Source organism: Dromaius novaehollandiae, unplaced genomic scaffold (assembly GCF_036370855.1).
Source record: "Dromaius novaehollandiae isolate bDroNov1 unplaced genomic scaffold, bDroNov1.hap1 HAP1_SCAFFOLD_80, whole genome shotgun sequence".
NCBI classification, from domain to species: domain Eukaryota; kingdom Metazoa; phylum Chordata; class Aves; order Casuariiformes; family Dromaiidae; genus Dromaius; species Dromaius novaehollandiae.
In genome coordinates, this window is record NW_026991339.1 from 64,571 (window position 1) to 86,078 (window position 21,508).

The following is a 21,508-nucleotide window of genomic DNA, read 5'->3' on the forward strand; positions in this document are numbered from 1 at the left end:
GGGCGGACCCAGGCGCGCTCCCGCGCCCGCGGCACCGCGCCAAGCTCCCGCGCCCCGCCCCCGAACCGGAGGCTGTGAGAGGCCGGGCCCGGCGGGTGGTACCTGGCTTCGCCCGGGCCCGCCGCAGCGGCCGCCGGCCCAGCCAGGGGCGAGGCAGCGCTGGCCCCGTGCAGCCGCGGGCCCCCCCTTTGGCCGCCCCCCCGTCGGGTTGCACACCGTGGGGCTACTAGGGCGCCAGCGCTGGCACCGTGGCCGCAGCGAGGCGCGTAGAGACCGCCCGACGGGCGCCGGGCCGCGAGAGGCCGGACTGCGCAGCGTCCACGCGGGCCCGCGGCGCACAAAGAAAGGGGCGCTCCCTGTGGACGCTCAGTCACGGGCCGGCGCCCAATCCAGAGGCGGGGGCGTGTGGGCGGGAAGGCGGCCTGGCCAATCGCGAGGCCCGTGTGGGTGTTGCTAGGCGATAAGGCGATGTGGTGACCGCTGCGGGGCGGCCGCGGGGCCGCCGGCGAGCGAGCAGCACGCGCGCGTCGCCGGCGGTCGTTCACCCCGGCGGAGCGCGGCTCCGGGGTTACCACAGGGCAGGCGGGCACGCCGGCCGGGGATGCATCGCCCCGTGCCCGGGCCCGTCGCTCCGCCGTGACTAGCGGCAGACTGGCGGAGCGGGCTTGAAGCAGGGGAGCTGGGCGGCGGCAGAGGCGGGCCGCCTGGGCTCCCGTCGCCGCCGGGCGACCCCGCTCCCTGCCGTGCCGCAGGGCCCCGCCTCTGGCGTTTTCACCTTTCAAAAGCCGAAAAAGTGAAAGTAGTATAAGATATAGCGAAGGATACCTTTTATCCACTTTCTCCCTATCTTGTACTACCTATACTAAAGCAAAATACTAAACAAGAAATACATACGAAACTTCGTTTGAAGGACTTGTGTAATGGAGCGGTTGTCCCTCTTGCCTTTCAGTTGGCAAATTTAGGCCCAAACGCCAGCGTGCTCATCTGTGTGAAGACAGTGCTTCTGTCAGAGGTCCCACCTAGATTAGTGCTTGTCGCTACTACTGGAGGTGCACCAAAGCACCACTGGTTCGAAATACAGCTCAATTATGACATTCTATGAGCAGAACTTTTTGCCTTTATCCATATATCCCCAAATACTACATATTTTTTTTTAATCCTCTGCTAACAACAACCAGCACTGCACCTTTAATCTTTGTTTTACCTTTTTGAGGGCTCTGTGAACAGCTAGAATTCTCTTTTTTTATAGGCTCTCCTTCCTTTGTACAATTCAATAGCATTCACAGTACCATCTCGCCACTGTTTTCTTTCTCACCTGTTTTTTAAGAATCAACATTCAATTTGTTGAGCATTTTGTTCATAAAATATGTGAATTTCCCCCCACATTTAGTAAAAAAATTAGCGTAACCTCTCCCTACAGGATCCAAGCAATACATTTATGTAATTTATTATTATTATTATGCATGTTTTGTTAACCTTCAGCACACTTATGCTATGTTCTTATAGTTACTGTAAAACAAATGTACAGTGATTGAACCCATTTTTTTCTACCACAAGGAAAAAAATTGAAACAATCAACAGCTGTCTTCTTCCCTTACCTACAGTTGCCTTAAGGAAACCTGTTTCTCAAGGAAACTGAATAAATTAAAGTTGCCTTCCTGGCAAGAGGTCTGCATGACCAGGCATGCCAGCTGAAACACTAAAACAAAAAAAAAGGCATTTCTGAAGTCTGCAGCCCAGGAGTTTATATCCATGATATAAGAAATACAGAGTAGCATTTTTCAAGCTCAGATGCAGTATTACCAAGATTATGGAACAAACTGCTCCTTTTCTAATGAGTTGACACTGCTTTTAATGCAAGAACTGTAAATGCACAGAATCTCATTGCACTGAAATACTCAGCATCTCCACAGTTCAATAAAAACATGGAATCAAAAATAAAAGTTACTTTACAGGATAACCTGCAGTTAATATCAACTTTGGAATTTACACATTGTGCTCTAGAAATATCCAATGAGAGCTGTAATTGTGGTGTGATCTCAGCCAAAATTCCTGTGCTTGTTAGAAACCACTATGCTTTGAGTTGCAGAAAGAGCTCATTCAGGGCCTGGTTCAAGGGAATGCATCATGTTGTTCTGGCTCATGAACAATGTCAAATGTTGAATCTAATGACGGGACTTTCAAGTAATAAAACGATTTAGAAAGAAGCCCACAAGATCTCTCAGGCCTCATATTGGCTTGATAACATCCCAATGACATTTAATTGCAGATTTAAGCATCTGTTTATAATACCATAGCATCTTTATACTAAAACAAAACATTTTCATCAGGAAGTGGAAAATTAATTTTTCAAGTTGTTCTCAAAATGATTACTACCGCATCATCAGATGCTACAGGGACAAGCTGTTTGCAAATACTACCAGGGAAGGAATTCTAAAAAGAAAAGTGCTGCAGAAAAAAGTGCTGGTGGGTGAGTAGCTCTCCTCCTTCCTTAATCCTGTTTAGATTTTATATATGCTTTCAGCAGTAACAGAGAACTACAGTTCACTTCAGTGATACCACTTGCAGTAAAGTTCAATACCAAAATATCTCAAGAGAGCTCACTGTTGCTGGAATGTGTGACACAAATAAACTGATCACTTGTTTAAATGTCCTGGTGTGGTTCATAACTACATAGGGTATCCCTCATTTCATCACAACTCACTGAAGTTTTCTTTTAGCTTCATCTGTTTTAAGACTTATTTCTTACAGCACTTCTGAAAGATTCTGAGTGAGCATGTTCTTCACTGCTTTAAACTTTGTACAATCTCTTGTTAAAGAAAAACCGTATTAGTGGTGTGTGATAAAATTTTGATTTTATACTTTTGCATGCGCTCTCAACAGCTGGAAACAACTATAGAAGATGAGAAACAATACAAATTCAGGTATAATCTTTTCAGCCCTCTTTCTTTCAGCGGAGAGATAGCTGCACAGGATTAACAGCTGCATTGTTAATTACAAGAAAACAAGTAGGTTGAGGCATCCCACTTCTAAGTTAAAACACATCTACAGTTTCTCAACAATATATTTGCTAAAGACCTGCTAGCTTTGCCTAGAGGCAAAAGGATTTACATATGTATTAACTGGACATTTCTAAATCCATGATGCAAGCAAAATTTAACATATATAATTAAAATAAATCAGTATTCACAGTGAGCATGATAATCTTATCATGTATGCAGATTAATCCTTTACTTTAGCTTGCAGCATGAAACAGGGTATTTGTTCTCTCTTTTGGCCTCAAACATCCCAACTTTACATATAAAAATGAACACCAAAGCCAATATTTAAATCTGATTCATGGGTTTAAAAATAAATAAATAGCAAGTGTGGACATGAAATTTGCTGCCAACAAAGGAATCAGTCTTTAACATTGTAGTTACGGATTTTTGCCATGTTGGAAGAGATTTTTGGCTTTATGGGATGAGCACAAGACAAATTCCTGGACTTTAACTTCTGCTGAACTTCCAGCTTGGTTCCTGTGACTGTCAAATGCGTAGCTGGCATTTCAGCTTTATCCTTGGCTTTGATGTTTTGCTGAGATTCTTCAGGCATCTCAGTTGTACGTATAACTTCAAACTCCACTCCTCAAAAAAAGAAATAAAATTACTTTGTAGTTATACTTCTATTTAATCATAAGACTAGAAAATTGAGGAAAATCAGTTTACTCTTGTCCTCTAACTATACTGCCTTCATAGTGCCATATTATCAAAGTCTTATATTGGGCAACTGAACCTTTCTGCAGTAGTAAACACAGGGGGCATAGAACTGTCCATTAAGGCCTACCAAGCTGATAGTAAAAATACAACAGCATCTCCTGCTCAATCCTTGCTTCATCTGTACCCCTTCATCCTCAGTTAGCATCAGACTGCTTAACAGAGGAGGAAGGAAGACAGGAAGGAAGGTCTGGAAGGTCTGTATGACTGTTCAATTCAAGCACTGCTATCTGCTCAGCTGTTTTTAACACCACATTTTACAAGTTCACTCCTCTCTGCCTTCTGAGAGAACATCTATATCAATCAAAGCAATACCATCACTGTAGATAACATGATATAGTTAGACCTACTTATTTCCATATTGTGAAATGGTGATAAATTAGTCATTAGTTGGCTGCAACAGTGAGATCTTCTGTTTCAAAAAATCACCAGCAGCCATGAGAGCTGCAGCAAAATCTTTTAAGAGAAGCATGATCCAAAGGGCTCTAAGGTAGTTCTGTGGGCTTAACTGATAATATCTGCCAAAACAACATCTTGCTCCCAAGAAGGTACCAGTGGTGAGCTTCCAAGGCTGTTTCATTATCAGAATCCCTTTTTCAGGGCACGGTACTGTAAGGAAGTCTTTTTATTTGTCAGGTTTAATAACTGAAGAACGATGAGAAAGCTTAAGGTGTCTGTCACGGAACACTGCAAGGCCCCTGCCTTGTACATATTCTATATGGCAGCCCATTGACACCCAGTGAAAGTCTTCTAGGATTTTTAATAGGAATGCCACCTTCTCATCACACAAATATAAGGATGCCTTGCTAGATAAACTCTGTAATTATGCTATTACATGAAAAAGAATTAATGTCCAGAAGCTTCACCCTTACCCATCTGCTGGAATGAAAGACCTGGACTTGAGAAGACAGGAAGACACAGGGGGAGGAGGAAGAGACACCCTCCCTTCCTCCCCCCCCAAAAGTAAAACCCAACAAACCAACAGATGCAGCTGACCCAATCTCATAATTCTAAAAAAAAAATTCACATGTGAGACAATGGAGTACAGGAGAACAGTTTTAATAAGGGAATGAGGTACAGAGGGAAGAAACTTAGGATGTCCTATTTTGTTCCTGTTGGGTTCTTCTTTCTGTTCGCTCTAAACTCATTCTGACTGTATATTAAAGCTACATTGCTACCATTTTTTTTTTCATCTTCTCTCACAGAGGAAGGTGTACACAATGGAACACTTTGTTATCTAAAATATTAGTGTGTACTAGGGAGGACTAACTGAAAAAGTAACCTCTTAGGTTGGGAAGCAGGGAGACTGGTCTTAGCACTCACAGGAGTTCACACTGCAGTGTCTCACATCATTCTCTGAAAACACTCTCTCCAACTAAATGAACTTTAGTCTTATCACAGGTTTCATTAGGTAAGGTAAGTGGAATTGGACAATCACAGTATTCATTGTAAGCTTTACATAATGTTTACAGCTGCTTGGCTCCAGCCACTTAATCCTTATTTTTCAAGACACTCATATTTTAACCTCAGATTTTCTACAGGAACCCAAAGCAGGCAGCAGAAGTAGCCATAATGTATTTTCAAAAACATCCACTATAGTACTCTATACTAACTGGAATGTTCTGAGCATGAAAAGCTTCAGTCCCAGATACAATCCAATCACAGAGCAAGAGAGAGAGTTGCACGAATTGTCAAGGAGGGGTTATTAACAGGATAAGATAAATTCTTATGGTCAACAAAATGTGGTAGAAAGTCTGAAAAAAGTTCTATGTGGAAGCTTAGCATCACTCACAAAGGAAATCAAAACCATTCTTGAATTATGGAATGAATGAATTAATTGAGGCTTTATAGCTCTATCCTAAACATGACACTGTGACTGTACACTTTTCAAAATCACTTTTACGTTCAGGCTTAGTTTGAACTAGTTGTTCACCCATGAGTGTGAAATCTCTGCACTGAGTCAGCTTGATAGCATTTGTTATTACAGGTGGTGAATCAGGCTCAGTGGACCCTTGTGTCACCTGTATACCATTGATATGAGATCAAGTTGTTCAGCTTGCCACCTAGTGGTTACCTACGGCTGTTGAAGATATGAAAGAAAATTAATGCTTGAGGCCATGGAAGACCTTTGTGTGTCTTTCTTTGCAGGAAAAAGGACTCCAATAATTACAGTGCATTACCTAGACCCCTGCCACATCTGTCAGATGATAAAGCGGAATTTCATGACAACATCAACATTTTAGAAAAGCGCAGGAGGCTGTGTCTGAAACGACATGGATACAGCTTCAAAGATTATTGAAAGCAAAGATTATTCACGCAAAGATTTTTGCTTGAACAGGAACTGCAGCAGAACAGACTCTCATTTCTGGTCCAACTAAGAGCACTGAGGTCAGGCCAATAAATAACACACAGGCAGCGGTGCTTATTGACAGCCTGTTTTGAAAGATTCCATCAGTTTTGAGGGGCCTTTTGAATTTGACCAAGGGAATGACTTTCAGAAAAAAATGTGTGAGGTCCTAATCTTACAGATCCAAAGGCAAAATAACCGAGCACTAATTAGGCACTCATCAACTGCAACTCTTCCTCTGAAATATTCTGTTGTATTTGTCGCTTTTGACTGCAATTATAATAATAAGGGCTATAAATTAGTTAGGTGTTTGGAACACCATCACAAGTATACAAGCATTTTCTATGGATAATGTAAAGTTTTGGACTGTGTTAATACAGAAATTTAAAACAATGAAACTGCAAACAGGCAAGGCTAGTCCTATAATATTGTGCTGCAGAAAAAGATAAAGAATCAACACGCAACATTAGAAATGCTATTTAAAACTGAAACATCCTAAAAGAACACTGAATAAGGACCTTCATATGTTTCTGCTTGGAACTGTTCACCTGTATGAAGGACCTTCAGAAAAAAAAAAGCGCATCTAACTTACAAGCTTATTAACTTACTTTCAAAGCAACTTTGCTAATAAGAACTGATCAGACCATAGTTAAGAGCCTAAACTGCTTTTGAAAACGCACCTAAGATTTTAGAGTACTGAAATGCTTAACTCATCTTCTATTTGACCTCTGCTGACTACAGTCAGACAGAGATTAACACACATAGATGTGTGGCCCCCCCGCCCCCCACAGCTAAAGAGGTAGAGGTAGACATGTTGTATGAGCAAAATGAAATTTCCTCAAACTGAAACTTTCATTTCAAAAACTGATCCCTACCTATTTACTTAGTGCTAACAGCACTTCTGAAGGAACACCAACTCAAACAGTTCCTATTCAGGAGAAGAACATTTAAGTGTAGACTATGTAACTAGGAGATTAGTTAATATTTGTGAAACACTTCAAAGATTAAAAGTTTTATTTAACATGGAAGAGAAATCATCAGTTCTTCTCTGACTGGAGCCAGAAGGAAGCAGCTCTCTTTCTGTTTGTTAATATTTTACCAGATTCTTTCTCTGGCCAACTTTTTACCCACATGGATTGCTCTTAGAACTGTCAGTGATGTCAAAGCTGTTGAAATTCTGTCTAGTGTGGAAACATTTAAGATAACTTTTGATCCATAGAGTGTAGAATTTCAGACCACAGGGCTTAGCAAGTAACAGTAACAAGAATTATAGTAAAAGAAACTCCTGTATCTAAGTTCCAGTAGTAAACCAGAAAAGTTACTTTGCTTCAAAGCAGCTTGGTCTCTTTCTTAGCTTACAACATAAACTTAACTTTAATACCCGAAGGACCACAGTCCTGAATAGCTGTGGGGGTGGGGTTTCCCCAAATGTACGCTGGGACTATCCACCGCAATTGGAGCCCTACTCTGGCATGGAAAATAGGAAGTTTCATGTACTTCAAAAGTATATTCAGTTTCTTCAAAACAAGTGACTAGTTGGGACACTCTTAGTGCAGATATAGTTTGCCTTATGCTCTTATTCCCTCTGCACTGACCCTAGTCTCTGTTGACCCAAGGAGAGAGAGCCGATCAGGAGCTTTTCACATGGTAACACAATGCATCAGTCACAGTATTGACTTCAGTCTAAAGGTGATCTTACAGCCAAATTTTAATAGGTGATGTTTGCTTTCTTGTCTTTTTTCTTCAGAAAAATTAAGAGCAAGCAGAAAAACAAGAGCAAGTAAAAACTTTATTAAACTAATCTTGAAGAAAAAAAATAAATTCCAGTTTTCTAAATGTTCTACAAACAAAAATCCCCCTCCTCTCCTCTAACATTTATTCCAAAATCTAAGAAAAGCTCTCTAACCCACAAGTGAATAGAGAAACCTTGCAGCCTATACAGAAGCTAAGCACACTGTTGGATAACCGTGTAATGATTTTTGGAGAAAAGCACACAACTCCCCTGACAAGCAACTTTCCTTTGAGGATTGCCTGTCATCAGTATTCAAAATGCCTGTGTCATGGACCACCAACCAAAATTCCCCACCTGCTCTCAACTCCTAACACAGGGCACGGAAAGGAAATACAGAAGTGTATTCGTTATCATTTAGTACAGTTTCTGTATGTAACTCTGATGTTTTTAGTATCGGCCTGGCTTGCACTTGTCTACCTCAGCTGCAGGATCTTTTCCTTTGAATAATATAGTACCACGAAAAACAGCTGTGCAAGGAACCTGTATTCTTTCTACTTATCTGCAAAATTCACACAAAATTTATTTTAATCCATCTCATTCCTACAGTAGAAACTCCGTATCAGTAGGTAGAGCAAGGACAGAGAAAACTAAAATATTTCTTAGTCCTCTGACTTGATCAAAAGCTTCCGCGAGTTTGGAATTTCATAGTGAGATGAACAAAGTATATAACAGTCCATTACAGTGATTCAGTGTTAACTTCTAAGTCAAAAAACACCCCAAAACACACTGTCACAATGAATCATGCCATATGCTGGAAATACAGCAAATAGTAGGGCTTATTTGAAGTGCCAACCATTTTAAGTCCCAACTGGCTGCACTATACATGAAAAAGGATTGAATGAAGCTGTTCAACAGGTTCAGAAAATAATTCTCATGCCCCATCTTGTTTCACTGGAAATGCCCATAAAACACTGTTACTGGTGTGAACGATTTGTACAGTGTTGAACTTACAAAAGAAATGCTTGAATAAGCAATCTAGCTTGCTTGCTGTTGTTCCACATCATCGTGTGTTACTGAGCTTTCAACTCTGTGTGCACCACTTCTGTTACAAAGCCCAGCAGCCAGTCACGCAGTCTTAACGATAGTTCTCTCCACTATAACCATGTTTGATGAATATATTAAATTCAAATGAGTGACTTTAAACAACAAAGGTTGAATTAATTTTCCATACCTCAGGCATTAAAAAAAGAAAAAAAATCAGGTCTCTGCTAAAATCAGAAGCAGAACTCCTTGAAAATTTTATATACTCTGCTCTGAAAATATGGTCATAGACTTGCAAAAAAGGAAGATTTTGATTTTATAATGTTGTTTTCTGAAATTTAGAAAATTAACTGACAATCTAGCAGAATTAAGGATCCCATTTGGATGTTCTCCTGGAGGAACATAAAAGAATTTTTAAAAGTTCTATTCTTGTAATGCAGTATTTCAGGGCCTGCATGTAATGAGTAAGAAACTCCTGTCTTAAGTGTTTTTAGGGTGAAACTGGATGCACAGAATAAATTAAGGCTGTATCCAGGAAAATGTCATCCCTTAATACTGTTTCACTTGTTTTGTGTCATCAGTAACCTCTTTTTTGCTATTCTCTGGACCCTCAAAAATCTCACAGTAAGTTTTGCAACTGTGGCTGGAAATTTCTAGACATTAAGAAACTGATGTCCTTGTAAGGCTGCCAGTAGTGTTGCATCATACATACAGCAGCATGAAACTGCATGGCATTATCAGTAATGTTTCAAAGACTTCCTTTTGCTTATCCTGTCAATATAGGCCTGACCTGAAATACTCTTCCTATTTCAGTCCTAGCCCCACAAAAAAGCACATGAATCATGACCATCAGCACTACTTCCACTCCAGTCCTACAGGTCTGTCAATACATATTAGCTTGTCCCTGCAATACACTGCCACTGTGAATAATTACACTTATAACCCACTTCTAATTTTGAAAGTCCATTTAGATACCAATTATTTTTGCTCGTGTGTGCCACTGAAGAGTGTTCATTGCACCTATACACTGGTTTAGAAATGGAAGCAGGGTAATGTAGATCAGAAAGGACCTCTAGAGATCTGTAGTTCAACCTCTTCCCCAGAGCAGAGCTAACTTCAGAGTTATGTCTGATTGCCCAGGTCTTTGCCCAGTTGAGCTCTGAGTGTCTCCAAGGACAAAGACTCCACAGCCACTCTAGGCAAAATGTCACAGTGCTTATTCCTCTCTAGTCAGAGCAATCAGATGATCCCTTGACCCTCTCTTCTCCATGCTGAAAAACCCAGCCCTCTCAACCTCATCTCGAACATCATGTGCTCCAGCCCCCTAGCAATCTTAGCGACTCTTCATTGGACTCACTCCAGTTTGTCAATGTCTCTCTCATACCAGAGGGTCCAAAACTGGACACAGTACTCCAGATGTGAACTCAAAAGTGCCAAATAGAGAGGAATAATCACTTCCCTTAACTAGCTGGCTACATTCTTGCTCATGCAGGCCAGTATACTGTTAGCCTTTATCATTGCAGAGGAGTATCTCTGTAATGGTAACAGGCCACTACAAATAGAAAGCTAACTCTAAAAGTCTAAATAGCTGCCATATTACTACTCCACAGCTATCACCAGATCTCAGAAATAATAATGGTAATAATAAAACCAAAATGCAAACAGCTCCTCACAAGTCCCACAGCATTCTAAGAAATAATTTATTGACATCTACCCCCCCAATTCAAAACAAACAAACAAACAAAAAAACACCTTTACTTGGAATATTCTGGAGAAATGTTTGTCTGTGAATTTGTAAAGACCTTCAATACAGAAGAGTCTATGACCCTCCTGGGTAACGTAGTCCAGTATTAGCCATTCTTACAGTTTTTCCATTATTACAAGTGAAGGCCACTACTTTTTGTCCTATCCATAGCAGATGTAAGAACAGTTTTCCAAGGTTTTGCCGATGAAGGATTATTTCATGAATAGAGCAACAGTTTGGGAAACACATAACACTCATCTGCAGTACAGCGCTCAACATAATGGCTACCATTAGAAAGTTCATTTGAAGTTTGCATGTGAGGAAGCTACACTTTGGAAATACCAGTGTATTTCATTACTCTTTGCAGCATGTTTTGCCCACTTATGCCCCGACTAAGTAATCACCATTTCTTCAATCATTTTTTAAGTCCTGATTTCTGGACTTCCACTCATTCTTGTTTCTCTCCTGTTGGTCCACATTGTTCAAACGCAGTGCCCCAAAATGGGACCTCCAGCAGATGTCTCACTAGAACTAGGTAGGAGTGGAAAGATTACTCTGTGTGTCTTATAAATGATACTGCTGCTAAAAGTTCCAAGTACTTGTGTTTTTTTCTGCAACCGTGTAACACTGATTAACCTTCAGTCTGTGACCTCGGTTTTACCCTCTCCTCTCATCCCAACCCTGACATCGTCTTACCATCTGGCACATAATGTTGCCATTCTGTCTCACATATTAGAACTTATTTTTTTCTTTTGTTTTAATTTGTTTTTTAGTGTCCCAACTTGTTGCGCTGGATTATGAAAAATTAGTAAACAACAAACTCTATCTCACTGTGTGCCAGTGACATATACCACACCATACCCATGATCTTACTTTGGGCCTTTAGGCCTTAGTACATTAAGTAATATTGTGGCTATAAAACTGCCACAAAACTAATGATTAAGCAAAGATTTGTCAAACTATGATTTGATCTAACAGGCACATGGCAGTACATGAACTACGCAGTTCTCAGAGACGCATGGATATCTTATCTCAAATAAAATCTGGGCTATATCCAGATAGAAGAGTACATTTTCCTAGATTTTTTTAATAAAAGGGGTAAAGTATTTTAAATGATTGCATTCACATCAGAGAGCTATGCTGGCATTCCTCTTAATTTTGGATATATATTTCTGCTGGCAAGAGTGAGAGTACCTTAAATAGCTCATTAGATCTTCAGATGGTGACTGCAGGACTATAATAGCAGCAGCACTCATATCAAAAATAGGTGGAAGGGGGCAGAACCCACTACTGTACTTGCATTCTTCTAGAAGACTCAAATACTATGATTACTTTGCAAAGCATGCTTACCTTGGCCAGTGTTGTTTTGAGGACTGAGAACAGAAGGACTTGATCCCATTTCTAAAGCGTGCCAAATATCTTGGCAAGAACAAAGTGTTCTAGATGAAGAAAGCCAGACCTGCTGGGCTTGACTAGGACTCTCCCTGAGCGTCTGACTTTCAATGAGCTCTGAGGATGTACATGCCTTTTGTTGTGCTGCCCCACAATTTTCAATAGAGGAATCTAGCTGAACCTGTGAAATTCAAACACAATCTTACAAAGATACATACTCTTCATATCGAAGACATCTGGTAATTGGTTAAACGTAACAGTGGGATCCTGGCCTTATATAGAAGGTTTCAGCACCTTAGAGACGAGCAGAAGCAGAAAGATGTTACTATTAATTTTGAAAGGTTGGAAGAGAGGATGAATTATAACGTGGTACAAGTGATTGAGATACCCTAGTTTAGGTGTTAAGTAGCATAACGCTCTATTACAAATAACAAATTTTACATGAACAATGAATAACTTGTATATGTGTATGTGTGTGTATATATATATATATATATACACACACACACACACACACACACACACACATACACACACACACACATTTTCTTTTTTGAAGCCTTCCAGAAAATTACTTTTGAGCAACTACAACTGAAGCATCCAACTGAGGGCAAGTTTGATGATAAAACTGCGCTGTAGCTCAGTGGATGGTAATTCTGTTTCTTCCCTACAGGTGCTTGGAGCTTCTTTTTCATTTAAGCTAGGGCAGGCATTTAGAGGAGAGCCTTGAGAGATGCTGTTGCTTTGCATACTGCTGCTCCTTATAAGAAATGTTACATTAATACAAATAACCCACAGCCTCTAAAAATACTACATTTATAGCTCAGCGTGCTGCTACACTACTAGATTAAAAATAATCTATTATAAATAATATTAAATAAAATTATGTTCTGTTTGGATCAATAGGGCCCAATCTTCCCTCCTAATAATTTCTTACTAAATCTGTTCAAAACCTCCATCTCTTATTGCTGTTACTATCATTGTGCTTGTTACTCAAGTTTATATTCACAGGGACGTTCTTCCCTTTCATTTTTTCCCATGATCAAATTACAGAAGAAAACTCACAGAGAAGTACTTAAAAAAAGAACAAGAGATTTATCAAAAAAAAAAAAAAAAAGAAATCAGGTTACCCCACAAAGTTTCATGTACTTTCAACATGTAGCAATTAAAGTGAGATCTGATGAAAAGTTAACTTCTTCAGCCCTGTCAAAGGATATTAAAATAAACATCAAAAAAGTCTTTAGCCATAGACTAAAGAAACAAGACAGGAGCTCATCACATAAAGTAACTGAGATTGAAATTCCTGTAGGCATGACCTCTAGCCCATGGAAATAAATTTCTCGCAGTTTTTAATAAGGATGATGATGGTGATGAACACAGGAACATATGTAGCACGGCTAATAAGACTGATTACACGGGAGGTCGGGAGGAAGAATCCAAGTACTTGAATGGCAGTGCTCAGAAGTTCAGCCTCCTGGAGCTCAGCACCAGTGCAAGAGCTGAAGCCACACCAAGTACGTTCAGTATACAGAGCACTGAGGAGGAACAGCTAGGATGGAGGAAGGGACATCCTTCTTTCTAATCTGGACAAACTCCAGCAGTAAGAGAGATTATCCCACAAGATTCCAGAAGAGGAAGGATCCTCAGTGACAGCCATTTCAATCATAATCTCCAAGCAATCCTAGAACGGAAGAGGCAAACTAGTTCTCTTATAATTTACTACACCATCTGGAAACTTACAGTCAAATGCTACCCCCGCAAGAGCCACTGACACACTGGAATTTATTTATTTATTTCTACAAAAGCAAGAAGGATCTTTAATGAGTTTTAAAACACAGGAGAGACACCAGATGACAGAAAAATAGCAAGCACTGTACCTAGCTCATTCAAAATAAGAGAAGGGAAGGGTGGGATGGACGGGCAATGACGAGTCATTGGTCTCAATTTAACAGTCAGAAAAGCTCTAAGACAAGCTTTTAAAGGAAAACTAAAGAGATGAGGTGAATGGGGAACACAAAGAAAGTAGGGAAAAAACTGTGCGTGACTTCTGTCAACTTGCCCAGATCCAGAAAAACCGCTTTCACATCCATACAGTATAAGCGTTTAGCTAATTCTTTTCAGACTCTGACCAAAGTAGTGCAGAGAAGAATCTACTCAAATGTTTTGCTGGACCCTAATATCCTTCATGGAAATTATTTCTGGTATTAGAACTAAAAACTGATGCTAATAAGCAGCTCTTTAAAGAACTGAAATTTCAAGTGAACAAAGGGTAATATAGAAGTGGGAACATGCCCAACTTGTGACTTTAAGTTATTAAGATGTCCACAAGCATACTGGAGCATTCCACAGTAAGTTCATCTGTTGGCAGACCAACTCTCAGGCTTCCTGAGCACTTTAGATGGCTGCCTCAGCCATTTCCTTCTGAAGCCCCACAGGCAGGACATTGGAGTCACGTGCTTGGGTCTATCACTTAGGAGTGGAGTTGACCTTCCCACCTTGGATTTTTACAGGAGGTTTAAGATCTCTCTGCTCCAGGAGTGTAGCCCATACCAGATGCATCACTGATATTCTGGTGAGGCTATTTATTGAACACACATTGATTCTTTCCTCTGACCACGCTCCTGGCACTAAGACAAGATGCTAATACTTCTTGTGACAGTGTTGCTATGACAGTTTTTGATCAGGACCACAGGTTGTCAATGAAGAGTTGCAAAATGATGCCACATTCCTAGACCTGTTCTCACAGAACCTGAGCCTTCCCAGTCTCAGAGTCTAGATGGCTTTCACTATTTTATGTCCTAACCAATATTTTGATGTCAAAGCAACTTGAACCGATACATTTTTCAAAATAGACCAGATTCTCTAGCTGGCGCTCCACTTACCTGACTGACTTCTTATAGTCCAAGATAACAGAAATTGAGAACTATCTGCTATACCTAAGAAAGAATGTCTCCATTAGCTCTGCAGAGGTACACCATACGGCCTTCTCAGTTTATCACTCTCTGATGGATTGTTTACAGTGTCTGTTCACACTGCAGCCTTTAAAACCTTTTCATTGACTAACTGGGGGGGGGGGGGGTAAGGAAGGGTGGGGCCTTATTTTCATTCAGGCAATCTGTTTAAATTTCTAATTGACTTTAATGTCATAGCCTTTTACAACTCAGGCAATTTGTTTCTCTATTAAACCTTCCATGGGAGTGCACTTCCTGCTGAATATCTGCTAGGAAGAAGCTAAGAGAAATTTAAGCCCTTGTGACAGGACTTCCAGACAGAGTTCTTCCCTGTCATATTCCTTACAACATACTGCAAAATGTTGCCATAGTGAGTATGAACTTCACCTTAGCCAAGAAACATGTGTACCCATTTTCTTCCCTGAACATGCGTCTTCTCAGACTGAAATACAGCTGCATAATTCAGATAATTGGAGAGCCCTTTTCCTTTCAAATTCAAAAATTTAGTCCCTCTGATCAAGTACAACCTGTTTTTATTGCTATTCTCTATCCAAGAGAATAGTAATCCTCCACAAAGCGGGTAACTGTTTGCCTACATGCCTGATAGCAGAACACTGAACTTGACCGTGTCAACACTTGTTCTCAACTTTAATTGTTGGAGAGTCCTTGGACTTCAACTTTTTACACTATTCTCTTAAATCTACTGACCCAAAAGTTTTTGTAATTACTGCAGCTAACATCCCTCATGGTTACAATTACATGGCTAACCTGCAGTGCTATTTTACTTATCAGGGGAAAAAAAACCCAACTATCTTGAGCAGAACTTATTTGCAAAATGAAAAGAGAGTCACCCCCAGATACGTAAGTGGTTAAATTAGTACCTGCTGAGTGACAAAACTTTCATTTACCTAATCTGTAGCACTTATTTTAAGCAACTGAAGAGGCTAAAATGATTTTTTTTCTTTAACCTCATTCTTAACTGAAGGAAAAGAAGACCACCTGAAAGTTCCTTAGAATTTACCACTGGCTCTTTTAGAAAATTCATTTTTCATTCAAACTGGCTAGCCAGATGGTTCATATGGCTTTGTTACAGACCTAGGCCAACCAGGTAACCTATGAAGAAATTAATGGCAAGTTCAGGCTCAAAATAATACAGAGTGGCATGCTTAGAATGCATATGTGGCTAGTCCATCTTGTCTTTTTTTGAGTGTGTCTTTCCTTCACTACTCTGAAGTAAGAAGGTAAAATTTTCAAATAACTGACTGATTTCTTAGCAGAAGTTGGCAACACAATAGGGTTTTCTCCTGTGTAGTTTCATATTACCATAGACAGAGATCTTTGTATGTAAAAAGGAAAATATTAAACTTCAGTCTCTTACATATTCTTGGATCAACCCTAATAATCCACAAAAAAGGATCTCAACTTGTTGCTGATTTCAGTTAAGAGAAATAAGAATTCCCCTCACAGAGAGGGAATGAAAAAATAAGCAGGATCCTAGAGAGGAGACTGGTTCAGTTGATTTTTTCCCACAAAAGGGCAAAGAGGTTGCATTTACTATCTAACAGGCTGGGGGCTGACTGGCTGGAAAGCAGCTCAGCAGAAAAGAACCTGGGAGTCCTGGGGGACACCAAGTTGAACATGAGCCAGCAATGCGCCCTTGCGCCAAAGGCAACCAATGGCATCCTTGGCTGCATCAAGAGGAGCACCGGCAGCAGGTCGAGGGAGGTGATTATTCCCCTCTACTCAGCACTGGTGTGACCACATTTGGAGTACTGTGTCCAGTTCCAGGCTCCCCGGTACAACAAGACAGATATTGACATACTGGAACGAGTCCAACAGAAGGCCACAGAGATGAAGGAAGGACTGGAGCATCTAACATATGAGGAAAGGCTGAGGAAGCTACAATTGTTTAGCCTCAAGAAAAGGAAGCTCAGGAGGGACTGGGGAGGAGGTAGGGGTATAGTAAAAGAAGACTGAGCCAGACTCCTCTCAGTTGTATCCCATGGAAGAACAAGAGGCAATGGGCAGAAATTGAAATACAGGAAATTCCACTTAAACATAAGAAAAAACACTTCTTTACTGGGAGGGTGATCAAACACTGGAACAGGTCACCTAGAGAGGTTCCCAGAGGAAGTATTTCCCCAGTTGAACTTGGTTAATAATTCTACTGAAGTTGTATGTCTCAGAGCAACAACCTCACCCTTTCTGAAAGAACATTGTTTACTGCCCTCAAAACTATCAGCTGCTCTGACTCAATCATCACAGGAACAAATCTGCTGATCAGTTAAGTAAAGTACATAGTGAAATCCTGACTCCATTGAAGTCACTGGGAGGTCTGCCACTAACTTTTGCAGGAGTCAAGATTTATGCATTTGTCTCTCTAATGAAAACTGCAATTTAACTATTAAAAATTGTATTTTAATTATAAAAGATTAGAGACAGGTTAGTTACACATTCTATCTTCATACATGTAAACACGCTATTGCAATAATTTGGATAAGAGTGCTTTAAAATCCCAGCAGTGTGAATATTTGGAAGTATGCTCACTGATAAATCATTTTCAAGTTTATCTTAGAACATATAGCAAATACTTCCAAATGGTCTTATCCTACTCATTTAAAACTAAGTTTTATGAAACTTATACTTGCAATTCAGCATTTCTGCAGAATAAAAAATGCATTTCTGCTGCATTAACACAAATGTTTCTGAAATTTCTTGGATGAATACCATGTTTAAAAAAATTAGTTGTCAAGTTCCAAGTATAATCCCTCAAGTATAAATCTTCCAAGGAACCAAAGGAGGACTTTTACCAGTTTTAGCTCAAAGTGCCTAAATGCAGAGTTTTAAGGAAAGTTCTACACTTGGAAATAGAATTGCCTTAACAGCTCATTATCACTAAATTTTAGAAGAGTATGTCATTACCTGTGTTGCAAGCTTGTATTGTAGATGCTCTAAAGCTGAAAGCTGACACTGTGCTCTTTTGACAAGCTCTCTTGGAAAAAGACTACCAGAATCAACACAAACCATGCAGCACTCGGAGCTGACAGGATGCTGAAGTCCTGTAAAAGGTGAGAAAATATTGAGGAAAGCATTCTCTATTGTTATTCCATCATCGATACTGCATTCCCTGCGGGTGTTTATAGCAGGTTTAAATGAATCACAGAACACAGCAGCTTTTTATTGCAGATGAATTCAATACTATGTGAGAACAGGCCTAGAAACATCTCTTCCTGCTAGTGCTTGTTTTTTATTTAATTTTGCTTCACTGTCAGAGTGATTGTTACATGGAATTTACACATCTACAGTGAAGTTTACTTACATTATATCTACTCAATTCAAGCTTACTCCATAATAAGCCTATTTGGCTTCCTTTCCCATTTTAATGAGAAAGTGTTTTTTATTCCAAAAGATAAACTGCTTCTTTTCTGCCCTTAAAACAGAAAAGTCTTAATTCAACTTCTGGTTCCCACACTGAATCTAAGCACCAGGGAATCCTTCCTCAAAACATTCATCCTCCCAAAATTACTGCCTACAGACTGTCCTTGTTCTATTTTAGCACCTCCTATCACAGAATAATCTTACTTGCAACAATTAGTACTGCAGTCTCACAGAAACTGTCCAGCTCAAGGATCTGCCAGGTCCAGTGCTTTGTTTTCATATCAAAACTTAGCTCTCTCCAGCTCAAAAAATGAAGTGATTTCCAGGTTTTAGTTTTATTCTAAATATGTGAGCTAGCATTCTTCCGTAGAATAAGTTTACCTTCCTTGGATACCATTCCGAGTTCTGCTCTGAGCCTGTTTCCCATTTCAATTAGCTGCTGCTTCTCTTGGCTCAAAATCAAGATTTTTCTCATTGCTTCCTTCAGTTTATTCTGTATTCCTTGTAGACTGCAACCCACACCATATGGAAGACCATCACTGGGCCCTACATCAGACAACTGTTGTCCATGATCTACCATCTTTTCTTGAAGAACTTTGTTTTTTGGCCCCTTAAAAAAGCAGATAGCACATATAATGAATATTTTAAAAGCGTGATCTAGAGGGTTTAGAGATTGGTACAAACATGCATTAGAAGCCAGTTGAGAAAAAGTGTAAAGTTAGTCTGAAGCCCATTTTTTGAGGGTCCATTTCTGAATCTGTTTGTTAGCAGTACAGAACAAATTAAACCATGGACCAAACCGCTATCATGACCTCGGAAGTTCCCACAAGTATACTCAATCTTGTTAACTGTAAATGTAAAATGATACATGTGAGATAAAAACTGTACAACTGTTCATTAGAGACCAGTTAATTTTAAGATAAAACGTGAAAAAAGAGACTTCATAGCAGATAGAAGGCTACCACAAACTCTTCTTTGTGTAATGTGTGTATGCATACACATGTGGAACAGGTATGACGTACGATAACGTTAAAAGAAAAAAGGCTGCAAAATAAAGAATCTAGAGTTGGTTTTGTCTCTGCAACCCTAACTGAGCCCACTTGTACACATGCATTATGATATAGTATTTACTCAAAAGATCACACTCTTGGTTTAAGAGCTGCATGCTGGCCTCTTTCAGCCCCCTTACTACAGAGGGGACATTTTCAACAGTTGTTTAAATACTCATCATTCACTGAACATATCACCTCCCTACAGACTTTTTTTTTTTTTTAGGGCTACACATTACCACAAGTATGTAAACATTTCACACACATTAAAATAGTTTTACACAAGTCTTTCAGATCTATATTTACACTTTTATATATAAACTATTGCAACATTGTAATTGTACAATCTCAGTCAACTTCCAACTAAAATCACCCTGAACACTGTGATTCAAGGAGTACACATTGATTAAGGTATCATTGGCAGGGGGGAGGGAGGGAAAAAGCCTTATGGCATTATGCAGCTCCCAAACATTCTTTTATTCCTTTTGGATAGTTCTGCTATAAAAGAGGAGAACCTTGAGAGCATACACAGAAAACACACAGGTCCACAAATATTATGGGGGAGGAGGGTGGAGAAATAAGGGCAGGGCTAGAGTATGTACAAATATGAAGGGACCACAGCAAAAGAAAGACAAATCACCACCTAGGTGTACATACAGCAATTTGTATCAAAGCAATCAATGTAAGAAGCTGCAAATTATTATACTCTAACCTCATCATACCGATGGTGAAATTAAAACACTGAGGCTCAACATAAGGAGAGGTCAGAGTCACGTCCAATTACGGTACCACTGGCTGTCATGCTACGTACCACCCCCCTTGTGCCAAAAGGCAGAAGTACACCCCAGGGCAAAGGCAGGAACACCTTTTCCTTAAACTTGAGTTTCTACTGAGTTTTTCATAAAAGCAATCACAGAGGAAATTGTTTCAGGTGACAGCCTGCAAGTTGCAGGGTTAGAAGTGGAACTCAGAAATCTTTTTATCTTTAGACCCATGTCCAGCGTCATACTCTACAATACAAAAAAGGAGGCAACATGGAAAAGATAGGCACTACAAAAGATGGAGGAAACTCTAAAAGCAGATATAAAAAGAATGGAAGACAAATACACATACAGACAAAAGTCTATATGCCCATTTTACCAGTTTATGCAATAAACTCCTCTTTTCCTTAAGCTACTTTTTAGCTGTGGAGTCTACCATTTTGAGAATACAGCCCCAGAACCTCTGTTAAATTAAGTGGAAAAAGAAAACTATCACTGTGGCCTTCTGTGTGGACTTCACCTCTGCTCCCCTGTGTTTAGTTACCATCACTGCTCAACAGATTCCAAACTCCCTGAGGTAGAAATATTTTTGCCTGAAATTTGTTATAGCCTTAAGCTCACAATTAACATGTAATTAAAAAGCATAAGTAGCACAGAGACGAGGTAGAAGAATGTTAAGAGGCAAGAACTTTTAAAATACAGTAAGGAATTCTGATGACATTTTGTCTATTATTCGGAACACTCTTGGGATTATTTCCATCTACCGATGTAAGCCTAAGAAGACTTATTATGTGCTACGGAAGAAGAAATAAAGCACAAATGTGTGCAGAAGACAGCAAAATGCTAGTTCAACATCAACGAAGATAGCACTGACTACAGTTCCGGTACTTTGTCCACTGCAAATTTAGGCCTGCACATTTAGATTTTCATTATTTGCCTATGCACATACCGCACAAGTAATACAGTATTTCACACCAAAGATGCATATCACTGCCTGAAAAATATTGTTGTTTCTCATAACCAGCCCTAAGCATTCAATTACTGTTTAGCATCACAAAACAAAGGATTTGTCTCTGGCATGGAGAAGGTTCAACTCCTACCTCAGTGTCCCCAGGGCAAGGCCACTCTCTACTTTTCTTTTAAGGCTCCTTCCACTCTTAAAAAACAAAACGAATCAAAGACAAAGAAAATGCAAATGCATCTTGGACAGTAGTTTGTAAAATATTTTCTGCAACAGAAAAAAACAACTGGTGCAAAAATCAGTTTTCATCTAATCATTCTGAAAGTGACCAAAGAGGAGAAATAAATCCATTTAATCTATACTGGCATATTTGCTACATGTAATTTCACAACAGGAA

At 39.8% G+C, this 21,508-nt stretch overlaps 1 protein-coding gene across 12 annotated transcripts in view; it reads right to left on the minus strand.

Annotated features, from left to right (window-relative positions):
* Window positions 1-1,728: 1,728 nt before the first annotated feature.
* Window positions 1,729-21,508, minus strand: part of CCDC57 (coiled-coil domain containing 57) — a 59,208-nt gene continuing 39,428 nt past the window's right edge. For 10 of the 12 annotated variants that reach the window (XM_026113132.2, XM_026113133.2, XM_026113130.2 and 7 more), the window contains 4 exons: window positions 18,722-18,950; window positions 17,885-18,021; window positions 11,970-12,192; window positions 1,729-3,626 (listed from right to left, as the gene is read on the minus strand). In XM_026113132.2, the coding sequence (XP_025968917.2) occupies window positions 3,400-3,626; window positions 11,970-12,192; window positions 17,885-18,021; window positions 18,722-18,950 (816 nt within the window). In that variant the 3' untranslated portion in view covers window positions 1,729-3,399. Of the gene's footprint in view, window positions 3,627-4,795; window positions 11,151-11,969; window positions 12,193-17,884; window positions 18,022-18,721; window positions 18,951-21,508 lie in introns of those variants that run through there. The other 2 variants (XM_064503879.1, XM_064503880.1) reach the window with 2 other exon arrangements.